Raw genomic sequence first — 21493 nt, 5'->3', positions numbered from 1 at the left:
AGCGGGTCCCAACGTGTCTAAAACTCACTTCAAGGATCTGGAAGCTCCAAGATGCTCCTTGAGAGGTGAGGACTTCAGTTCCCACAATCCACTTGGACAAAAGGTTGAGAATTCCTGGTGGTGATGATCCAGGTGAGCTCTGATAACCTGTAGCTTGAAGGGAGTCCGCTCCTTAGTCCTTTTACAGCAAGGTAATCCGCAGGGCTGTAGTTCTAAATGGAGCAGAAGGTGCAATCTTCAGAGTGCAGGCCTTATGATTGCACATCAAACTTCTCAGCATGGCCCTTCTTGCTCTCTTAGGTTTCAAGCAGCGGATCGGAGAGTTTCTGCCCCTCTCAGATACGTATTCCAAGTTCTCTGGGTCAAGCAGGAGGGCACTCCTGTCCAATGGGGGCCAATGTAAGGCCCCAAGGTATGCCCACATCCTTTAGAGTGTGGCACTATTTTGCCCTAGAGTGCCCCAATTCTTCCAAATTCATCACAGCTGCTTTTCCAGCAGGGGGAGAAGAGCTAGCTAAACACACCCCATGATTGCTAATATACATAGTCTCTCCCCCTTGCATCTGCTGATTCCTTCCTTAAGCCTAGCATCTGGCTGGGTTCAAAAGAGTAGAGCTGTATATGACACTGGTGTCTTCCCCTTCCCTTGAAGTCCATTGTTTACGACCCCCTGCTTTGGCATTCCTGTGTAACAGAACACTGGCCTCCAAGCAGAACTGGTTAACCCCAGGGGCTCTTTATCACCTCTTCAAAGGAGCCTGCTAATCCATCTAACTCTGACCAATCAGGACAGAACACTGGAAGGCTTAATCTGGGTTTACAGACAAGAAAGTCTTATAACTTCTTGTCTGTCCATTGTGGGAGAAATTCAACAATATCATATTGTTTAATTTATTAATACCATTCTGGGAAGTCTTTGAATGCTATTTTTATCATTCTCCTAGCAAGATCTATTAGTTAATAACGACTTGTTATGTTAACCTGTGTGGCATGGGATTTGCAATGGTTAAAATGACTTGAGCTATATTTCTGGAACCAGGGCTTATAAAAACATATTTTATAAATACTATGCCTATATCTACAGAGCCCCCGCCCCTGGAACACCTAGGGGAGACAATAAGGGTTCTAAATATGTAAAGATAACGAGGATCCTCCCTCCACAGTGTTCCTAGCACCTAAGTCGATTTTGTGCAGCACTTTATCCCAATGTGGGCAGTGAAATGTGCAATTTCACTTACCCAGGGCATAGAAAGCTCATTTTATAAGGGTCCACCTTATAAATACCTGACCCCGCCCCATACCCCGGAACACCTAGGGAGGCCCTGGGGGTACCTAATATGCCCAAACATTGTAGGTTATCCATTTTTAAGTGCTCCAAACACCAAAGTCGAGTTTAGGCACAATTACTTTTTTAAAACTGTCCTACAACACAGAGTTACGTTTAAATTCACCTCAGGCTTCAGCAGTGCACACATGCAAGTGCAGAAAGGGCTGCTAGCCTCTAAACTGCCATGCCCTTTTATATACTAGGGACTTAGAGGTAGTTTTAATCCGCCTGCCCTATTATGAACTAGGGCCTTAAACTTTGGGTAATGCCAATCACAGGGGTACCCCTACCCACAGTGTACCCTAGTGTATATAGGTGTATATAAGTATCTCTTCCAGCATAGCACTGGTCCTGGGCCTGGTTAGGTGGAGCCCAGGGTCTGTCAGAGTCAGTTACCACCTGTACCTGCCCGCAAAATGTTGGGGGGTGCCCAGGCCACAGGTTGACTTTGTAACAGCCCAGATCTATGTACTGGGGTTGAATGTTTGACATCGTTCAGCATTCCGTCCATCACATGGGTCATAAATAAGTCACAAGCTTTGCACCTGGGACATGAGCCATGGATAAAATGGCTGCTGTACGAGCCACAGACCATGGAGGCAGCCACAATCTATGAACCTCCATGGACCCTAGGTCCTGTTCTGCAACCATAACTTCACTGCAACTGGGATTTTTGGTGTTTTTAATACATTTCAGAGTTTTTTGTCTTCACTATAAAAAGCTGTTAATATTAATCCTAACCATAACTTCACTTAAGCTATAGTTAATTCAGTTAAGTTATGGGTTTTCGATGATATACTACATCCAACTTCTATGAAAGTATACCTTAACCTTCTGTGCATGGCCTTCAGTTGGCTGCAGATAATAATTTTCCATCCTCTTCCATGCCACCTGCTGTATCTCATTGGAGCAAATGTTTAAACATAAAAACACCTACAGAGATGCCATTGGCTTAAAAATCATATGATGTTACTTTCTGTGGTGTCATTTAGGGTCAAACTGCACATGAGGTCAACTCCATTACTGTTGGCATTTTGGTGAATCAATGCCCAAGAATGGGCACGATTGTAATCTCTTCACAAAGCACTTTTTTCTCTTGTGTTCTATTCAGTGCTATATAAAAAGTAGACATTCTCTGTTGATGTTGGTACTGAACAGATGCAAAAAACAAATTAGCAGACATAAAAAAAGTCTTTGAATAATGATGGCATAAATTCCAAGCTAGAATGAGTACCATTACTTTAACATCTATTTCTTTTCACATCTATTCAAAACGACAATCTCACCTTAAATCTACACAGCGACAGTCAAACTTACCAAACTGGCATGTAGGTAGAGAAGACCACGTTGAATTCATCTGGCAGACAATTTCATCAGTGCCGTTTAAAGCGTAACCGTCATTGCAACTAACCTCCATCTTGTCAAAGACACGATATTGCTTCGCCCCGACGCCTGTGGCGCCGTGGACTAGGACGGCGTGGCCATTTTCCACCACTGGTTTAGGACAGAGAACTAGCGAAAGAAGGAAGGTAAAGTAAGACTATGGAAGATTCCAAGAAAGGGAAAATGAACATCAAGGCGTCAAGTCATATAGAGGAGACTTCTTGCTCTGCTAATGTTTTTACAATATGAACAGCTTGTAAATTACATAGTTTATATTTTATAATTTAGGGATACATTAAGGCTGCAATGTACAACCCCGACATGAGATTGGTTCTGAAGGACATTTAAATATCTGGAATGAAGAGCTGTGAAAGGACCAGTTAAACTTTAGGATAGCTTGCCCTTCGAGCATCTCTTGATTGTTTCATGTGTGGTAGAAACCAGGTAGGACACCGCAATATTATGGCAACTTTGATGACTTACCGGTGCAGAATTCACAGCTATGATCACAAAGTGTTGAAATAAAATTTACAGTTTCCGAATATGATACAACTTAAATGAAAAACAAAGAACTCCACAATTTCTTGAACCTTAAGATTATGTGAACCCTATCTGCCTGTTTTCACCACAAGGATAGCGTACAGGATAATTTTCAAGCCTTCTATGTGCTGGGTGGATAAGTGTTTATTTTAAGATGGAGAGAATCAGTTGGGAGTTCAGCAAGACTCTGGCACTGCCTTGCAAAGCAGCCGCATAAATAGCAAGCAGACATGTTTTGGTACTACGTAGTGAAAGGGTTAAGGAATGGAACGCAAAGGATGTTGGTAGTTCTCATATGTTCTGGGAAGCAAAATGTCCAGTGAAGTACCATAGGTCCCCTTGCAACAATCTGCTAACAATCTATGCCTCTGTCGACAACGCACATAATACTGAAGGTCAACGGCTAGAGAGGAGACAAATTTGAGTCAATGAAACTGCTATGCCACGCATTTGGGATAAATAAACAATAGTCAGTCCAATGGCGGCTAGCTTGAGTAAAAAATGGTGGGCATGAAAGCGCCACTCACCATAAACGTGGAACAGCACAAACGCTGCAGCACTTCTTCTTTCCACGAACAGGAAGAACTTCCTTCCTGCTGGTGGAACAGAACTCCAACAAATCCTGGAGCTGATTGCATGCTGTGAAAGCAGCTGCAGGATTGGTGGGAGCAGGCTCACCCAGCACTCATTTTCAGGCTGGGGGCCTGTGCCAGCAATCCTCAGGCTTTTTCACAGCCTGAGGATTGCTGGGTCTACAGTGCCCTGTCAGGCTGGCCGTCGCAAGACAGCCGGCCAATCCGACATGGGCACTGTAGAACAGTGCTAAAATACTGCATTTGCAGGATTCAGCCCCACCCTCACCCTTGCGCTGTAGACAGAGCAAGCCAGAGTGGTGACAAATAAGAAAAATGGGGTGGAACTGACATTTTATTTATTTGTTTGCCTGCTGCACTCAGAGCAGGTGGGGCGACACTCCCGAGTAGGAGCTGCCACTGGATCAGCCCATGCTGGAAGGAGCAAAGCACTGATTATGTCACAAACAAGAGGGATATAGTGGTTGGTAGGATGGCAGTTGCCTGTTGGGTTTTTGAGAGCACAGGGATATTTTATCCAACAGGACACAACAAAGGCAACCCATGCACATATATTGTGTATGCACACTTGCACACAAATCAATGCACTTACAGACACCTACTTTCACAATGTCCAACAAACGGATGGAAAAGACTCAGGCCACATGGGAGCACGGCCAAGACTGTTTTACATATGATTGGTCTCTCTGATTGGTATCCCTAAGATTACTTCAAGCATTGATTCCCTCACTTTCTTCTTTGTTGCAGCAAATTCCCTAAGAACTAAGCATGGGCGGAAAATCCGTTACGCTCGCGGATTTTGTGGATTTTCGGTAAATTCGCAATCCGCGAGATTCGCGAATTTCCTGCAAAATCCGCAAATTTGCACGCAGCGGATTTTTTTCTTTGCGGTGTAAGTTTGCAATTGCGAACATGTAGGTGCGGCGGGCAGCAACAATCTCGCACTCGCGAAATTACAAAAATTGCAATTCCGCACAAGAAATCTACTAGCAAGCAGCATAGACCTTCTGAAAATGATTATTTTTATCAGAATAACTCCTCAGGTTGACATTTGCCTGCACTTTTTTAAATTTGAGGCCTTTTGATTTTCTTTGGATAACTTTTGGATTAGAAATCAACTTTCTCATATAAGCTTGGTGGGGCATTAAAGTTGCTGTAATGCTGCTCTGCAGAAAAACGAGTTTTGCAAAAGTGAAAGCAGGTTCAAAAGTTCAAACTCATCATTAGTAACCGTTCCCTGTAGTGCTTCCTGACAAGGGCCCCTCCAAAGTTCAGTTGCTAGTTGCAACAATTGTTCAGTTGCTAGTTGCAACAATTGTATGACCCTGCTCTGACCCTCACAGCAGGCTCATAGAATAGCTACAAGTAGGCCACAAAGGTCCTGGAAAAAAAATTGCACTGCAACAGAAAGCAAATTACAGATAAGGATGCAGGTGCCAGACTGGAATTTTAAAACAGTGACACATTAATAAATCAACCCCAAATTAATTCATGTCAGTTGAAGCAGGCAGGTGTGCTTGCTTTTTCCCCCCATAATCTACAGTGATGATGAACCAGAGGGTGGCATAAGGCATTGATGTACCAGAGGGTGGCATGGGTAAAACAGAGGGTGGCAGGGGTGAAACAGAGGGAGCTGGGAACCTATGATGATGAACCAGACGTAGAAACAACATAATCGTGACCGTTGCCAGCCGACATGTAAGTTCGCGATTGCGAACTGTTACAAAACCCTCGCGAACTGTCGGAAATCCTTGCGAACTGGCAGAAATCCTTGCGAACACAAAAAAAAATCCGCAAATTCGTGAGAATTCGCGGATTTTGCGGATTGCGAGTTCGCAAATTCGCAAAATTCGCGAACGCCAGATTCGCAAAATTCGCCCATGCTTACTAAGAACAACAGGTATGCCCAGAAATGAACCCATGCTCACTCTACTATAGTACTCAAGCTGCACTTCACAGATGAGACCCAAGGATTCTGAGACCGGTTGCTTGTTTTCCCATGGGAAGGGGACCTGACGGGCAGTTTGGGCTGGACTGCTCCTTTCAGAGCAGGACCAAGGTTCATTTGCATATGGCTGGTCTCTGTCTAGAGTGACACTGTGGGCAAACCACGATGGACTGGAAGGTGGCCCAAGCAACTGCCACACTTTTCTTCAACAACATTTTTGTTTTGTTGAACGACAGGGGTCACTTGTCAACTGTACACAGACGGTTTGAAAATTATAAAATAATATAAACATTTCCTTTTTTGTATCTTAAGTAGACATTTTTACATGATTAATTTTCCTGCTTTAAAATGTTTGCTGCTTTTCAGTTTCGTGCATTATGGAGCACATTTCAGCCCTGGGGACCCCATCTCCCAGGACCCAGCCACATTACAAATGTGGCGCGGGGCACGCAGCCTCCCTCCCTGAGTCAGTATTGGCACTAGGGACCCCATCCCCTGGGCCCGGCCAGTAAAGGGTCAGTGTCCTGGAACCCACCCAGAGAACCTACTTCATCTTTTATGGGGCTGCGGAGGGAGCCCCAATGCCCCCTTGGCCCCAATCGTCTCCCTGCCTCTAGCGGGAACAAGCATTGCTCCTGCCCACAGGGAGAAGTCAAAAAGTCTGCTCCCTGGGGGTTGGAGCAATTGACAGAAGAAGAAGCCTACTCCCAGTGGGTAGGAGCATTTATCATGCGCCCGCCCGCTGGGAGTGGACTTAGTGTTTGCTCTTGCTTGGCGGGAGCTTTAAATTACTTCCGCCAAGAAAGAACAAACACACCACACCAGTGCGGTCAGGCAAACTGCTGTATCCCAGGGGTGGGCACCCAGGGACATAGCTGGAGCCAGCACTGGGGGATGGGGTCCCAAAGGCCAATATTGGCTCCTGGAAGGGGGGGCCACATGTCATAGAGTGGAGTGGCTTGTCATAGAGTGGAGTGGTGTATCAGAGTGGAGTGGCGTGGACTGTTATTGAGTGAATGTCGTAAAGTAGAGTGGAGGAGAGGAGAGTGCCATACAGTGGAGTATCAGAGTAAATTGTCGTAGAGTGGAGTACCATATAATAAAGTGGAAGAGAGTGTCAGAGTGGAGTGTTGATAAGAGGAATGTCGTAGAGTGGTATGTCATAGAGTATCACAGTTTGGAGTTGAGTGGAGTGGCATAGAGTGGAGTACCGGATTCTAGAGTGAAGTGGATACAGTGGATTATAGTGTTTAATAGAGTGGAATGGCATAGAGTGGAGTGGCATATAGGAGTATTAGTGCGGATTAGAGTGGAGTAGTGCATCATAGAGTGGAGTGGAATAAAGTGGCATAGAGGGAGTTGCGTAGAGTGTCGTGGAGTAGAGTGGCATCGAGTGGAGAAGAGTATTGTAGAGTGGCATAGAGAAGAGTAGAGTTTTGCAGAGAGGAGTGGCATAGAGGTTGTAGAGTGGAGTGGCATAGAGTGGAGTGCTGTAGAGTGGAGTGGCATACAGTGTTGTGGGGAACAGTGTTGTGGCATAGAATGGAGTGGCATAGAATGGAGTGGAGTACAGTGGAGTAGACTGGAGTGTTGTAGAGTGCCATGTCCTCGAGTAGTGTGTCGTAGAGTGTCTTAGAGTGGAGGGGCGTAGAGTGAAGTGGCATGTTGTACAGTGGAGCGGAGTGTTGTAGAGTGGAGTGATGTGTCATAGACTGAAGTGTTAATAGAGTGTACAGTGGAGTGGCATGTCGCAGAGTGTTGTACAATGGAATAGAGTGGCGCAGAGTGGAGGGGCTTAGATGGAAGTGGAGTGTCATAGAGTGGCATTTCAGAGTGTCTTATAATGGAGGGGCATTTGACGGAGTGGTGTAAAGTGGCAAGGCATGTCGTGGAGTGGCATAGAGTGAAGTGGAATGCTATAGAGTACAGTGGTTTGGAGTGGCATAGAGTGTTTTTGAGATGAGTTGCGTACAGTGGATTTGCTTGTCGCAATGTGCAGTGGACAGTCATAGAGTGTCATATAGTAGAGTGGCATCTGTGCATTTTCTTTGGAAAATACCCATTCCTTTGAGCGATGAAAAATAACTCACCACGATGATGAGGACTCAGATGAAGAGATAGACTAAATCTACAGGGAAGGGGTCTCTAAGGTTAGGCTATAACATAAAACAGGGAAGTAAAAGACCAGGAGAAATATTGATGTACGAAATGCATGTAAAGTCCTTAACGAAAAGTAAATTGTGTATTGTCTGTATAGCCACGTTTGATACCACTGTAATACCTTTAATAAAAACAGTTAAAAAAAATAATAATAATAACTCACCACCATTAGCATGCCCATAACAAAAAATAAACGATCATGTGTTTGCAAGGGAAACCTTAACGCTGTTATGAATGGATGCTTAGAATTCTGTAAAACACAGTTTGTGTAAGTGTGTGTGCTACTTCTTCCTTTAGAAAAGAGCTTATTTGTTTAACGTTTTCATTGCATAATAAACATCTGTTGCTTTTTCCTTCACTAAAATTACCTATCCAAAGGTGCCCTTTCCTAAATTTTCAGGTATTCAAACTCGTTCATAGTCACTTTGTGTTTTCGTTTGATGAGATCAACTTCCATTTCTTCTGCTTCAGAGTTATCACTCAGGGAGATAGTTCTATACCTCCTCACTTCCTCTTCCTGTTTCTTAAAGCTATATGCTGTGGTCTGGATGACTTGTGTTAATTTTTCCATCTCCTCACAAGTATCATTGTGCAATTTTCTTTCAATTACGGGTGTTGAATGGATACATCAAATGATGAATATGTGTTTAGCAGTAGTGGCTGGTAAGAACAGTGGAGGGGCAGGGAAGGTGGGTGTGGTAAGAAAAAAAAACGTACCGGGGTTATTGTCGCCGTCACCAGCCACCACCTCTCCAAGGAGGAACCAGGAAGAACACAGTCTCTCAGAACCCCCTAACCAATCACCATGCTGCAATATAGCCGCCTTGTGATTGGTCTGAGCACCTTGGTTCGGCACTCAGATAGGGGCTGGGAGGCTGGGCATGTTCTCCAGCTAGGATGTATAACACAGTCTGTGGAGAACATGCACAGTAGGCATGACAGTTTGGCTGGCCCGAAATGGCTAACCAAATCCTCTTGCGCACTGGGCCCGAAATGGCTAACCAAATCCTCTTGCGCACTTAAGGTGCAGCCACCACTCCTCCTTCCTCAACGGATGTCAGGGGAGCCTTGCCCGGACCTGCCCTAACAACCCAGCTGGCTGCATTGCAACTGCAATACGAAAAACAAAATGATAATAACTTTTGGTTATTATCTTTTTTTTTTTTGCACAGCTTTAAAGCAGTGGGGCGACGCTCCTCCACCTTAGTGGTGGAGTCACCCCTGGAGTTTAGTTTTGGCCACTCTGTCTTCATCAGCTGGCACTTTGACAATGAGAAGTTCTTAAACGGAGTTTCCATTTGGTCAACATCTTGGAGCTATTCTTTGTAACCAATAAAAGTGCCATCTAACTACAGTAGAAAATAGCCATCTATGTCATTATGCGCTCTCTGCATTTATAAAGTCATGCTTCCTTATCTATGGTTACTTTGTTCATGATGGAAAAGCTACTTCACCACAGCCCCAGTAAATAAAATGGTGCATTTCGGAACAGCGCAACTTAAATTTCAGATATGAATGATTCTATGCAGGGAAGCTCTGGCCACAATATAGGATCTCTGGGTCCAGGGCCTGCTGCCAAATGGAGGTAAGAGGTGGCTGCTGTTCCTGCACATATTCAGGTCATAGAAGCCTGATGAAGGCAACCTCATTGTGACAGCCTGAAAAGCTCAGTGGGATCTGCCTCGGACAATGCCCTGCAGGAGTGGCAGGCTATGCTCTGGCCTAAGCTGGCTGTTCAGCTGCTTTCCCCCAGGATTTGCTGATCCTTGGTGGTCTGCATTCGGCTCTATTCCCCACTCTGGGTAGCAATTCTACCCTTCCCTCCAGACAGGCTACCAGCCTGGCACCCTCTTGTGGGCCACATAGTCCTATCACTCACCGCTTACAGGCAGATACATACAACAAAACAATAGCTTCACTGAAATGTGACAATCAGGAATTAGCTATAGAAAGCAAGGGTTTTCACTATCCAATATTATTGTGTTTTATCCTCACCAGGTACCATGGTATACCACGTAACATACCACGGGCAAATATATCACTATGTTTATGTCGCTTATAACTTAAAAACTACTGAGCCAATTCAGAAAGAGGACCCTTTCCAAAGCATAATCTATATTCCTGCCAAATTTCATGTAAATCTGTTCTGCTGTTTTGTTACATTCCATATATGTACCCAAATATAGGTTTGGGTAAAATCCCAACCTTTCACCTATATTCCTCCCTACATTACATACATAATGGGCTGCTAGGACTGACCCTTTACCTAGTTACAGTGCTGCACACAAAACGTGGGTTTTCCCTGAACACTAGCCTCATACATTATGCATGCGGATCCTTTGATTCTTTGAAACTCAGCAGGGCTACCATCTCTTGCATAATAACTATGTACAAGGTTCATTCCTGATGTCACCATATGTCCGACAGCTGCACAGCAAGGTAGAACTCCTGGGGATACCTTCGGTATACAAACATCACATCTTGCTAAGATAGAGAGAGGAGATAGGGACTTCCAGGTCGACACACTGACGTAAGACGCTGAAGCCCCTGCATGCAGATACTCCAGCTCGTAGTGGTCTGACATCCCTTGTGGGTTGTCCAAAAACAAGACCAGGACGGGGTCCCACAGTTTCTCACTTCAGGTAATGGGGGCTGACTTTATCCTAGAGGGATTTTTGGCTTAACCCCTACATACATGCTAGGTACACGCAGGTACATATAGTTAGGGTTGCATTGTAGGAGTACGCATTTTATTATCATGTATTTTATGTACTTACATGTATTCATGGTTAAAGCAAAATGGAAGAACTCTACTACCCTTTTACTTTCCTAGTGCTTCTAATCATCTATATCTGTTACTGTCTAATGATTATTTCAGAACACCTATTTTACACTAGAATAATGACTGTTCAATAATACTTATTGAAAACGTTCCTACTATTTATTCTGTGTATCTCTCTGAGACTAAGTGAGCACGAGTGACTGAGTGCAGAGTAGTACACTGTTTCCACAGTCCTGAGGGATCTGAGTTGTCCTGTTTGATAGTTGCCAAGAACTATTCTCTCCTTGGTAAGAGGGGTTTCTAGTGGCACTGTGAGCTAGCTGGTACACAGGCCAACATACCTGGTGGGGGTGTCTGGAATCAGTCTGACACCAATCCTGCAGTGTATGTTGTCTAAACTTGCAGATCCTGTATAGGTTTTATAGGAACTACACAACAATGTTATTGTTATGTCTGGCTAGAAAGTCTATGGAAAATGAATTTGTTAAAGTTTTTCTTGAGAACCCTGTTTTTTCTTTGCACCCCCATAACTAATTGTCATGTGTTTCCTGTATGGCCCCTTGTGGTTTTCCCTATGTTAGCCTAGCTATGCCATTGTAGGCCTCATTTTCCTTTGAAAATGTTTGCCGCGCGGCCCCCCTCCAGGAGTCCTTGATGGCCTTGGAACTGCCACCCCCAAGGGATGTCTCCTGCAATGTCCCAGGGTGCCCATCCCTGTGACTTGATATTTGCTAAGGCAGGGCAAGAGCCGTGCGACTCCTGCCCTGCCATAACAAACTCTGCTTCGCTTCATTGAAGCGAGAGCAGGGAAACCTGCTCTCGCTTCAATGAAGCAAAGTAGGATTGCTTTTGAGCAAGGAGAGCTGCATGTTAGCAGTGATATCATCAGTGATGTCATTTGAGATATCATCAGTTATGTCACTGACCATGTCATAAGTGATGTAATATGTGACGTCATCACAAGTGTATTGCGGGGGCGCGAGTTATAGTTAGCTGAACTAACCATAACGGACGAATTTCACTGGTTTTGTAGGAGTGAAATGTCCAACTAACGTCCCTGAACCATGTGGTTTTTTCATTGAATTTCTAAGGTTTTTTAAATGCTAATTTCTAACTATAATGCGCCTGAAATATATGGTGCCAAACCTGTCCTGAGGCCAAAATCAGTCCAGGGTGGGAAGCCACACTCCCCCTTCCCCCAAATAAATACGCTGGGCCCTGGGGGATGGGATCCCCTGGGCTAAAAGTGACCCAAGGAGGGTGGCCAATTGCCCATCTCCCCCCAAAAATGTTGCATTGGGCCCCGTGGGTGGGATTCCGGCGGCCAAAAGAGGCCAGAGGAGGGGGATTACATGCATGCCCCCTCCCCCTAGTTTTAAATAGTAGCCTTGTGGGAAGGGGTCCCCGGGGCATAGCCAGGGGCGTAATACAGGCCACCACAGCCCCCAACCATCAAGGGGCCCGCCAGCACAGCACTTTGGCTGGAGAGCTCCAGATGGAGTCCAGAGGGGGCCCTTCCACATACCCTGCAGGGGGGCACCCGCAAGTTTTGTTATGCCACTGGGTCTATCAAGACTTGGGGATGGGTGTTGCATAGCCCGCTCACCTTTATTTTTAAAATGGCCATGGGGGATGGGTTCCCCAGGGCCTTATAAGGCTCTGGGTGGATGAGCCGCACAACCCCGTTTCTCTTTGTTTTTAATTTATGCCTGGGAAAATGGGTCCACAGGGCCATAATAGGTTCGAGGGGGGGGACCCCTCCTCTTTAGGAAAAAAAAACCTGGGGTCTTCAGGCCAGGCTTTATGACCAATTCCCCGCTGCACATGGCCGAAGGTGAAGTGTGGTGTGGGTTTGGCAGCTTTGGGGTGGTTGGCCAGAGGGTTTGGTCACAGGCCAGACCTTGTGGCCAACTCCCAACTGTGCACGGCCAAAGGCCATGGGACTGGGACTGTGCCCCCCTGCATGCATGACCAAATGTACTATGGAGCATGGGGTTGGCTGCATGTGGTGGGTTGTTTGCGGTGTGCTGGTTGCAGACTAGGCACTGCAGCCAACCCCGCTACACTACATATATATATATAGCACTTTAGTCCGTTTGTTTCTTTGTAGATAGGAATCTTGGTCCCACTCTTCCCAAGTTCAGTGGCGGCGGTGCACTCGCATAAATTTATCACTGCTCCGAACCACACCAACAGCGAGTCACTCTTCAAAAGCGGGTGCTGCAGCGCGGTGGTGTACCGCGTAACACATCAAAGCTCAACTCCTTTTCAACTTCAACGAAAAGAAAGGCAGCACTCTCGAGATTTCAGCGCAGGTGAGTATTTATTTTCTAGACAGACGCGTTTCGAGAAAAGTCCCTTCCTCGGTGTCAAACATTCATGCTCTGCGTGGCGCCATTTTTAAACAAGTATCTGGACCAAAAGGTCAAACTCAAACGAGGGACAACCATACATCATTGCATGCTGGAAGCGCCATTTGTAAGTGTAGAATGTTTACAGTTTACGCATTTACTGACAACAACAAATTACCTAGTTGTCTATCACTGTATCATGTCATATAGCCGTGGATCGGCAATCGCGACCCAGCCGGGTCGCAAACTTACTCCTGTGTAATATTTACAAAAAAGAAAACAGACAACAGCGTTTTGGGGACAAATTGCGCTGAACATTAATTTAGCACCATAAGAAGTATTTTAAAGGGTTACTAACATTCTCCCAGAATGAGATATTTCATTGTACATAATTGCAATTGAAAGGCTCATTACTACTAGAAATCAAGCCATGGATCGGCTATTGCAACCGCGCAGGGGTCGCTAAGTCCCCTCAGTTGCAACTGTAATCCTCACTACGTTGGTTATAGATCACAGTTAAAATGTACACAGGAATACTTTCAAAAATTGGTCCAGAACCTGAGTGAACATTAGTAAATGAAGTGAACCGCATCCCAAAGGTAGAGATATGAGAACACTCAAGCTGCGCTCAACCATGAAACTGACATAGATACTTATCTCATAACATATCTTTACAGATAATTCAAATTCAAACTATCAAAATATTTAAAAAAAACAGAACGATGATCATTACGTAAATAATATAGCTATACACACTCAAATTTCATAAGATACATTTACTGCCTAATTCAAAAATGTTTTCATTTAACCCAGATGTATCGACATTTCCTCACTGCTATTGAGGCCTTCAGGGGCCTTCGACTGTAGGTCTACTATGTATCGGGATTCCAGTCTCCTAAGCTTCAGTAATGTGTCACCTCCCCTAGTGCTTTCAGCGACATGATCCAGACAAAAATACTGAAGCTGATTCCTGTCGCTTTTATGTTTGATTGCAAAATGACGAGCGACTGGATAAGAAAAATCCTTACTCGCAATTGCTCTCATATGCTCGAGGATTCTCAACTTTACTGGCTTGATCGTGCTCCCTATGTACCTGAGTTTACATGGACAGCATAAGCAGTATACAGCATAGCTGGTATGGCAGGACATGAACTTATTAATTCTTCTGCCACCCTTGCAGCCCTTCACTTCGTAGGACAATACCCGTTTGCTATATGCACAGGCTTTGCATCTTCCACAAGGGAAGAACCCTTTAGCTTCCTTAATTTACCCAGTTTCCTTAACTATAGGATCAAGATGACTATTTACTAGTTGGTCACGAAGGGATCTGGCTTTTTTGAAGGTAATCTGGGGTGACTGGGGAATATCCTTGACTATTATATTATCTGTCTTAAGGACATGCCAGTGTTTCTTCATTAGAAGTCTTAGTTTGTATGAATCACATGAGTATGTAGTTATGAGGCGAAACCTCCCTTCCTCCAAGTTTGTTTTTTCTTTGTTTTTGTTGAACAAGGACTCCCTCGGTAGTTGTTCAACACGTCGGAGTGCATTGTCCAAAAGGCTTTTCTTATAGCCTCTCGCTAAAAATCTGTCAGTACTTTCAACGATATCTTCCTTGAAATCACAGTCAAATGAACAGTTGCGTCTGAGTCTCAAAAATTCCCCATATGGGATACTTCTGACTAAACTGTGGGGATGACTACTTGACGCATGTAGCATGCTGTTACCCGCAGTGGGTTTCCTGTAGAGTGCTGTTTTGACCTTCCCCTCATACACCTCTACTTTTAAGTCAAGGTAATTAGCTGACACAGAGCTTATTTGGCCAGTGAAGACCAAATTACAGCTGTTGTTATTTAACACTTGAATATAGGATTCTGCTTCCTCAGACGTGCCATTCCAGACTAAGAACAGGTCGTCTATATACTTCATCCAGGATATAATTTTGTTAGACCACTCCTCATTTTCTGGGGCCCAGGCTACCTGCTCCTCCCACCAGCCCACGAATAAATTCTCGTAACTGGGGGCGAAGCAGGAGCCCATCGCCGTACCGGAGACTTGTCTAAACATACTATCCTGAAAAAGAAATATGTTGTTTCTAAGGCAGAATTCGATCAATTCCAGTAACATTATATTATGCATTGCCAACTTCAATGGTCATTTCTGCAAGAAATAATTAATCGCATGTAGGCCTTTACTGTGGTCAATACAAGTATGGAGACTGGTAATGTCAAGTGTTATTAGGCAGTATGAGGTTTGCCACTCCAGTTTTTCAATTCGTTCGATAAAGTCTGTGGTATCCCTGATATAGGATTTCAAGGAAAGAACCATTCCGAACAGATAATGATCAAGGAATTTTGAGAGGTTCTCTGTTAATCCTCCTATGGACGAAATGATGGGTCGCCTCGGTGGATTGTCAATATTCTTATGTATCTTAGGAAGATAATAGAATGTTGGTAAAATTGGATTCATTGTCTTCAAAAATAGATATTCATCCAGGTCGAGCATGTTTTTGTCATGCCAGTTCTTTAGTAGGCCACAAAGGTGCTCTATGCTCTCCTGGTACACAAGTTTCGAGCAGGGTTTATAACAGGTCTCATCTCCTAATTGCCACATTGCCTCCTTCACATATGCTTCCCGTGATAAGATAACCACATTACCTCCTTTATCGGAAGGTTTGCATATGATGCTGCTGTCCTCTGCCAATTGTTTCACTGCCATCCTCTGTGCTTTAGTGAGATTGTCCTTTCTATTCCTCGGCGGCTTTTCTAGTCTTAAAGCCATCAGTTCTTTGATCATTAGATCCGAGAAAGTATCTATGGCATCTGGAGGCATTTGTGGTAGAAATTTGGAGGTTGGTTTTAACCCACTGCTGGGTGACTGTTGCTCTATGTCAACTCTCAATAGTCTCTGAGATAATGTTGCCGGCGTTGCGGCATCTTCCACAACATTTTCCTGTCTAAGATTTTCCAAGATTTCCAATGCCGTTAAGTTATTGATTTGAAGAAGATCTGTTTCTCTTCGACTATTCTTCAAATACTTAGCCTCTTTAGGAGTAGGTTTAATTTTATAGTATTTGTAGAGATTGATCTTTCGAATAAACTTGAATAGATCTATTCTTGTTTGTGTGTATTCTATACGATCATTAGGGCAGAATGTGAGTCCTAGTTTCAATAAGGATTCTTCGCAAGCTGTAAGTTCTTTATGTGACAGGTTAACGATCAATAAGAGGTCCTGCTTCTCTACCACCTGGCTCCTCTTTTGCTCCTTGTCACTCTCAGTGTTGTGGGGGCACTTCTTTCCCTTCCCCTTCCCCTTCCAGCCGCCCCTCCTTGTTTCTCTTCTTGTTCTGGGTGTTTGTTTTTGCCGCCCCTTAGCCAGTTTCGTTGAATGACTTTGAACTCCTGCTGAAAAGGGGTTTTCAAGCTTGCATCCGACGAGCCCGCCAGATCTTCACCTGATCTTTCATCCTCTGTAACTTTTGATTCCGAAGTTTCCACAGTGGTTGGTGCCGCTGATTTTGAGTTTTTATTTTTATTTGCCAACTCCTTGCGAATTTGATCATATCTTTTGGCGAACGTTAAAATCCTGCCCATAGCGTAATCACGTTCATTTCGATCGTATTTTTCTTGTTTACGATTTTTGATCTTAAGTTCGTATTTCTCTAATCTTTTTTTCATTAAAGCTCTTAATTGTTCCTGTTGTTCTTTTTCAGGATTCAGTGTTAATTCCTGCTCCAATGTTTCGATCTCTTTCAAAGCCTTATCCCGGTCGCTCCAGGCGAATTGTATCAAAATTTCCAACATCCCTTTGCACGATGATGCAATGTGTGCCGCCCATGCTTCCAGCAGCAAGGGATCATGGTTTTCGTAGGCTGGTACAGTGAAAATACGCAAACCCCGTGGGACTCTTTGCACTTCAATGTAACTTTGGAGAGAAGTGCCCTCCCACCATTTGCGTATTTCCCTTTCATAGAGCTTTTCCAGTTTCATAAAATGAACAGCCAGGGCGTTTCCAGCCTCCGCCACCGGTTTCTGCGGTGGTTACGTGATGTCAGGATTTTTATTTTTAAACATCCCCGCTGCCGCCGCGCGGCGTTCCGTGACATTAAACATCTCAGTCTGATAGTGGATGTTGTGGTGCTCCGCTCTCGGAACACTACAACCACGATGAACTCACTGTATTGCTTACGTATCCCTCGCTTAGCCGCCACCGACAATTTTATCGTGCGTGAAGAAAATAATCCAGACTTACCGCGTGTCGTCGCGGTTTCGTACAGCACTTTAGTCTGTTTGTTTCTTTGTAGATAGGAATTGTGGTCCCACTCTTCCCAAGTTCAGTGGCGGCGGTGCACTCGCATAAATTTATCACTGCTCCGAACCACACCAACAGCGAGTCACTCTTCAAAAGCGGGTGCTGCAGCGCGGTGGTGTACCGCGTAACACATCAAAGCTCAACTCCTTTTCAACTTCAACGAAAAGAAAGGCAGCACTCTCGGGATTTCAGCACAGGTGAGTATTTATTTTCTAGACCGACGCGTTTCGGGAAAACTCCCTTCCTCGGTGTCAAACATTCACGCTCTGCGTGGCGCCATTTTTAAACAAGTATCTGGACCAAAAGGTCCTATATCAGGGATACCACAGACTTTATCGAACAAATTGAAAAACTGGAGTGGCAAACCTCATACTGCCTAATAACACTTGACATTACCAGTCTCTATACTTGTATTGACCACAGTAAAGGCCTACATGCAATTAATTATTTCTTGCAGAAACGACCATTGAAGTTGGCAATGCATAATAAAATGTTACTGGAATTGATCAAATTCTGCCTTAGAAACAACATATTTCTTTTTCAGGATAGTATGTTTAGACAAGTCTCCGGTACGGCGATGGGCTCCTGCTTTGCCCCCAGTTACACGAATTTATTCATGGGCTGGTGGGAGGAGCAGGTAGCCTGGGCCCCAGAGAAATAGGAGTGGTCTAACAAAATTATATCCTGGATGAGGTATATAGACGACCTGTTCTTAGTCTGGAATGGCACGTCTGAGGAAGCAGAATCCTATATTCAAGTGTTAAATAACAACAGCTGTAATTTGGTCTTCACTGGCCAAATAAGCTCTGTGTCAGCTAATTACCTTGACTTAAAAGTAGAGGTGTATGAGGGGAAGGTCAAAACAGCACTCTACAGGAAACCCACTGCGGGTAACAGTACGCTACATGCGTCAAGTAGTCATCCCCACAGTTTAGTCAGAAGTATCCCCTATGGGGAATTTTTGAGACTCAGACGCAATTGTTCATTTGACTGTGATTTCAAGGAAGCTATCGTTGAAAGTACTGACAGATTTTTAGCGAGAGGCTATAAGAAAAGCCTTTTGGACAATGCACTCCGATGTGTGGAACAACTACCGAGGGAGTCCTTGTTCAACAAAAACAAAGAAAAAACAAACTTGGAGGAAGGGAGGTTTCGCCTCATAACAACATACTCATGTGATTCATACAAACTAAAACTTCTAATGAAGAAACACTGGCATGTCCTTAAGACAGATAATATAATTGGCAAGGATATTCCCCAGTCACCCCAGATTACCTTCAAAAAAGCCAGATCCCTTCGTGACCAACTAGTAAATAGTCATCTTGATCCTATAGTTAAGAAAACTGGGTAAATTAAGGAAGCTAAAGGGTTCTTCCCTTGTGGAAGATGCAAAGCCTGAGCATATAGCAAACGGCTATTGTCCTACGAAGTGAAGGGCTGCAAGGGTGGCAGAAGAATTAATAAGTTCATGTCCTGCCATACCAGCTATGCTGTATACTGCTTATGCTGTCCATGTAAACTCAGGTACATAGGGAGCACGATCAAGCCAGTAAAGTTGAGAATCCTCAAGCATATGAGAGCGATTGCGAGTAAGGATTTTTCTTATCCAGTCGCTCGTCTTTTTGCAATAAAACATAAAAGCGACAGGAATCAGCTTCAGTATTTTTGTCTGGATCATGTCGCTGAAAGCACTAGGGGAGGTGACAAATTACTGAAGCTTAGGAGACTGGAATCCCGATACATAGTAGACTTACAGTCGAAGGCCCCTGAAGGCCTCAATAGCAGTGAGGAAATGTCGATACATCTGGGTTAAATGAACACATTTTTGAATTAGGCAGTAAATGTATCTTATGAAATTTGAGTGTGTATAGCTATAATATTTACGTAATGATCATCGTTCTGTTTTTTTTAAATATTTTGATAGTTTGAATTTGAATAATCTGTAAAGATATGTTATGAGATAAGTATCTATGTCAGTTTCATGGTTGAGCGCAGCTTGAGTGTTCTCATATCTCTACCTTTGGGATGCGGTTCACTTCATTTACTAATGTTCACTCAGGTTCTGGATCAATTTTTGAAAGTATTCCTGTGTACATTTTAACTGTGATTTATAACCAACGTAGTGAGGATTACAGTTGCAACTGAGGGGACTTAGCGACCCCTGCTGGGTTGCAATAGCCGATCCACGGCTTGATTTCTAGTAGTAATGAGCCTTTCAATTGCAATTATGTACAATGAAATATCTCATTCTGGGAGAATGTTAGTGTTGTAAATAGGTGAAGATAGATGACAGGATACTTCTAGTTGATTACATGTAGATTTATTGTAGGACACAGCTGAGTACATAAACCTCGCCAGCTGACCAGACCACCAACTGACACTAGTGGAATTCTCCTGGTAGAAGTCAGAACATACATAGGCATTGTGGTAGACAGAGAACAAGAAAACACAAAGAAAGGACTAAGACAAAAGACAACCATATTACATGAAGAATCAATGTACAACACATCTCCCTCCTTTATAGAAAAGAAAAGAAATAAAGGAAAACAAAGATTACAATACAAGAGACTGCAACGACAACCACAAAGACAAAAGAGTATTCAGAGACACAGGATGAAGAGTGAAGAGTGAGGTGAAACAAAACACTCAAACAACAAACAACACCTACCCCGTGTTGTACAATAACAAGATACACAACACCAATTAAGACCACCAACTGACACTAGTGGAATTCTCCTGGTAGAAGTCAGAACATACATAGGCATTGTGGTAGACAGAGAACAAGAAAACACAAAGAAAGGACTAAGACAAAAGACAACCATATTACATGAAGAATCAATGTACAACAGTTAGTAACCCTTTAAAATACTTCTTATGGCGCTAAATTAATGTTCAGCGCAATTTGTCCCCAAAACGCTGTTGTCTGTTTTCTTTTTTGTAAATATTGCACAGGAGTAAGTTTGCGACCCGACTGGGTCGCGATTGCCGATCCACGGCTATATGACATGATACAGTGATAGACAACTAGGTAATTTGATGTTGTCAGTAAATGCGTAAACTGTAAACATTCTACACTTACAAATGGTGCTTCCAGCATGCAATGATGTATGGTTGTCCCTCATTTGAGTTTGACCTTTTGGTCCAGATACTTGTTTAAAAATGGCGCCACGCAGAGCGTGAATGTTTGACACCGAGGAAGAGAGTTTTCCCGAAACACGTCTGTCTAGAAAATAAATACTCACCTGTGCTGAAATCCCGAGAGTGCTGCCTTTCTTTTCGTTGAAGTTGAAAAGGAGTTGAGCTTTGATGTGTTACGCGGTACACCACCGCGCTGCAGCACCCGCTTTTGAAGAGTGACTCGCTGTTGGTGTGGTTCGGAGCAGTGATAAATTTATGCGAGTGCACCGCCGCCACTGAACTTGGGAAGAGTGGGACCAAGATTCCTATCTACAAAGAAACAAACGGACTAAAGTGCTATACGAAACTGCGACGACACGCGGTAAGTCTGGATTATTTTCTTCACGCATGATAAAATTGTCGGTGGCGGCTAAGCGAGGGATACGTAAGCAATACAGTGAGTTTATCGTGGTTGTAGTGTTCCGAGAGCGGAGCACCACAATATCCACCATCAGACTGAGATGTTTAAAGTCACGGAACGCTGCGCGGCGGCAGCGGGGATGTTTAAAAATAAAAATCCTGACATCACGCAACCACCGCAGAAACCGGTGGCGGAGGCTGGAAACGCCCTGGCTGTTCAATTTATGAAACTGGAAAAGCTCTATGAAAGGGAAATATGCAAATGGTGGAAGGGCATTTCTCTCCAAAGTTACATTGAAGTGCAAAGAGTCCCACGGGGTTTGCGTATTTTCACTGTACCAGCCTACGAAAACCCGGATCCCTTGCTGCTGGAAGCATGGGCGGCACACATTGCATCATCGTGCAAAGGGATGTTGGAAATTTTGATACAATTCGCCTGGAGCGACCGGGATAAGGCTTTGAAAGAGATCGAAAAATTTGGAGCAGGAATTAACACTGAATCCTCAAAAAGAACAACAGGAACAATTAAGAGATTTAATGAAAAAAAGATTAGAGAAATGC

The 21493-nt window shown here is 44.0% G+C and overlaps 1 protein-coding gene and 1 pseudogene across 1 annotated transcript in view; both read right to left on the bottom strand.

Moving 5' to 3' along the window:
* The window catches only part of LOC147712731 (C4b-binding protein alpha chain-like), a 366951-nt gene that overhangs the window by 20829 nt on the left and 324629 nt on the right, over positions 1 to 21493 (bottom strand). The window contains exon 14 of the mRNA XM_086923391.1: positions 2645 to 2839. Coding sequence (XP_086779517.1) covers positions 2645 to 2839 — 195 coding nt within the window. The remainder of the gene's footprint in view (positions 1 to 2644; positions 2840 to 21493) is intronic.
* Positions 3205 to 9386, bottom strand: LOC147712732 (RAC-alpha serine/threonine-protein kinase-like; annotated as a pseudogene).

This window comes from Lissotriton vulgaris, chromosome 5 (genome assembly GCF_964263255.1).
Source record: "Lissotriton vulgaris chromosome 5, aLisVul1.2, whole genome shotgun sequence".
Taxonomy (NCBI): domain Eukaryota; kingdom Metazoa; phylum Chordata; class Amphibia; order Caudata; family Salamandridae; genus Lissotriton; species Lissotriton vulgaris.
Note: the sequence above shows the minus strand (reverse complement) of the source record. Positions and strands in the feature narration are given on the sequence as shown.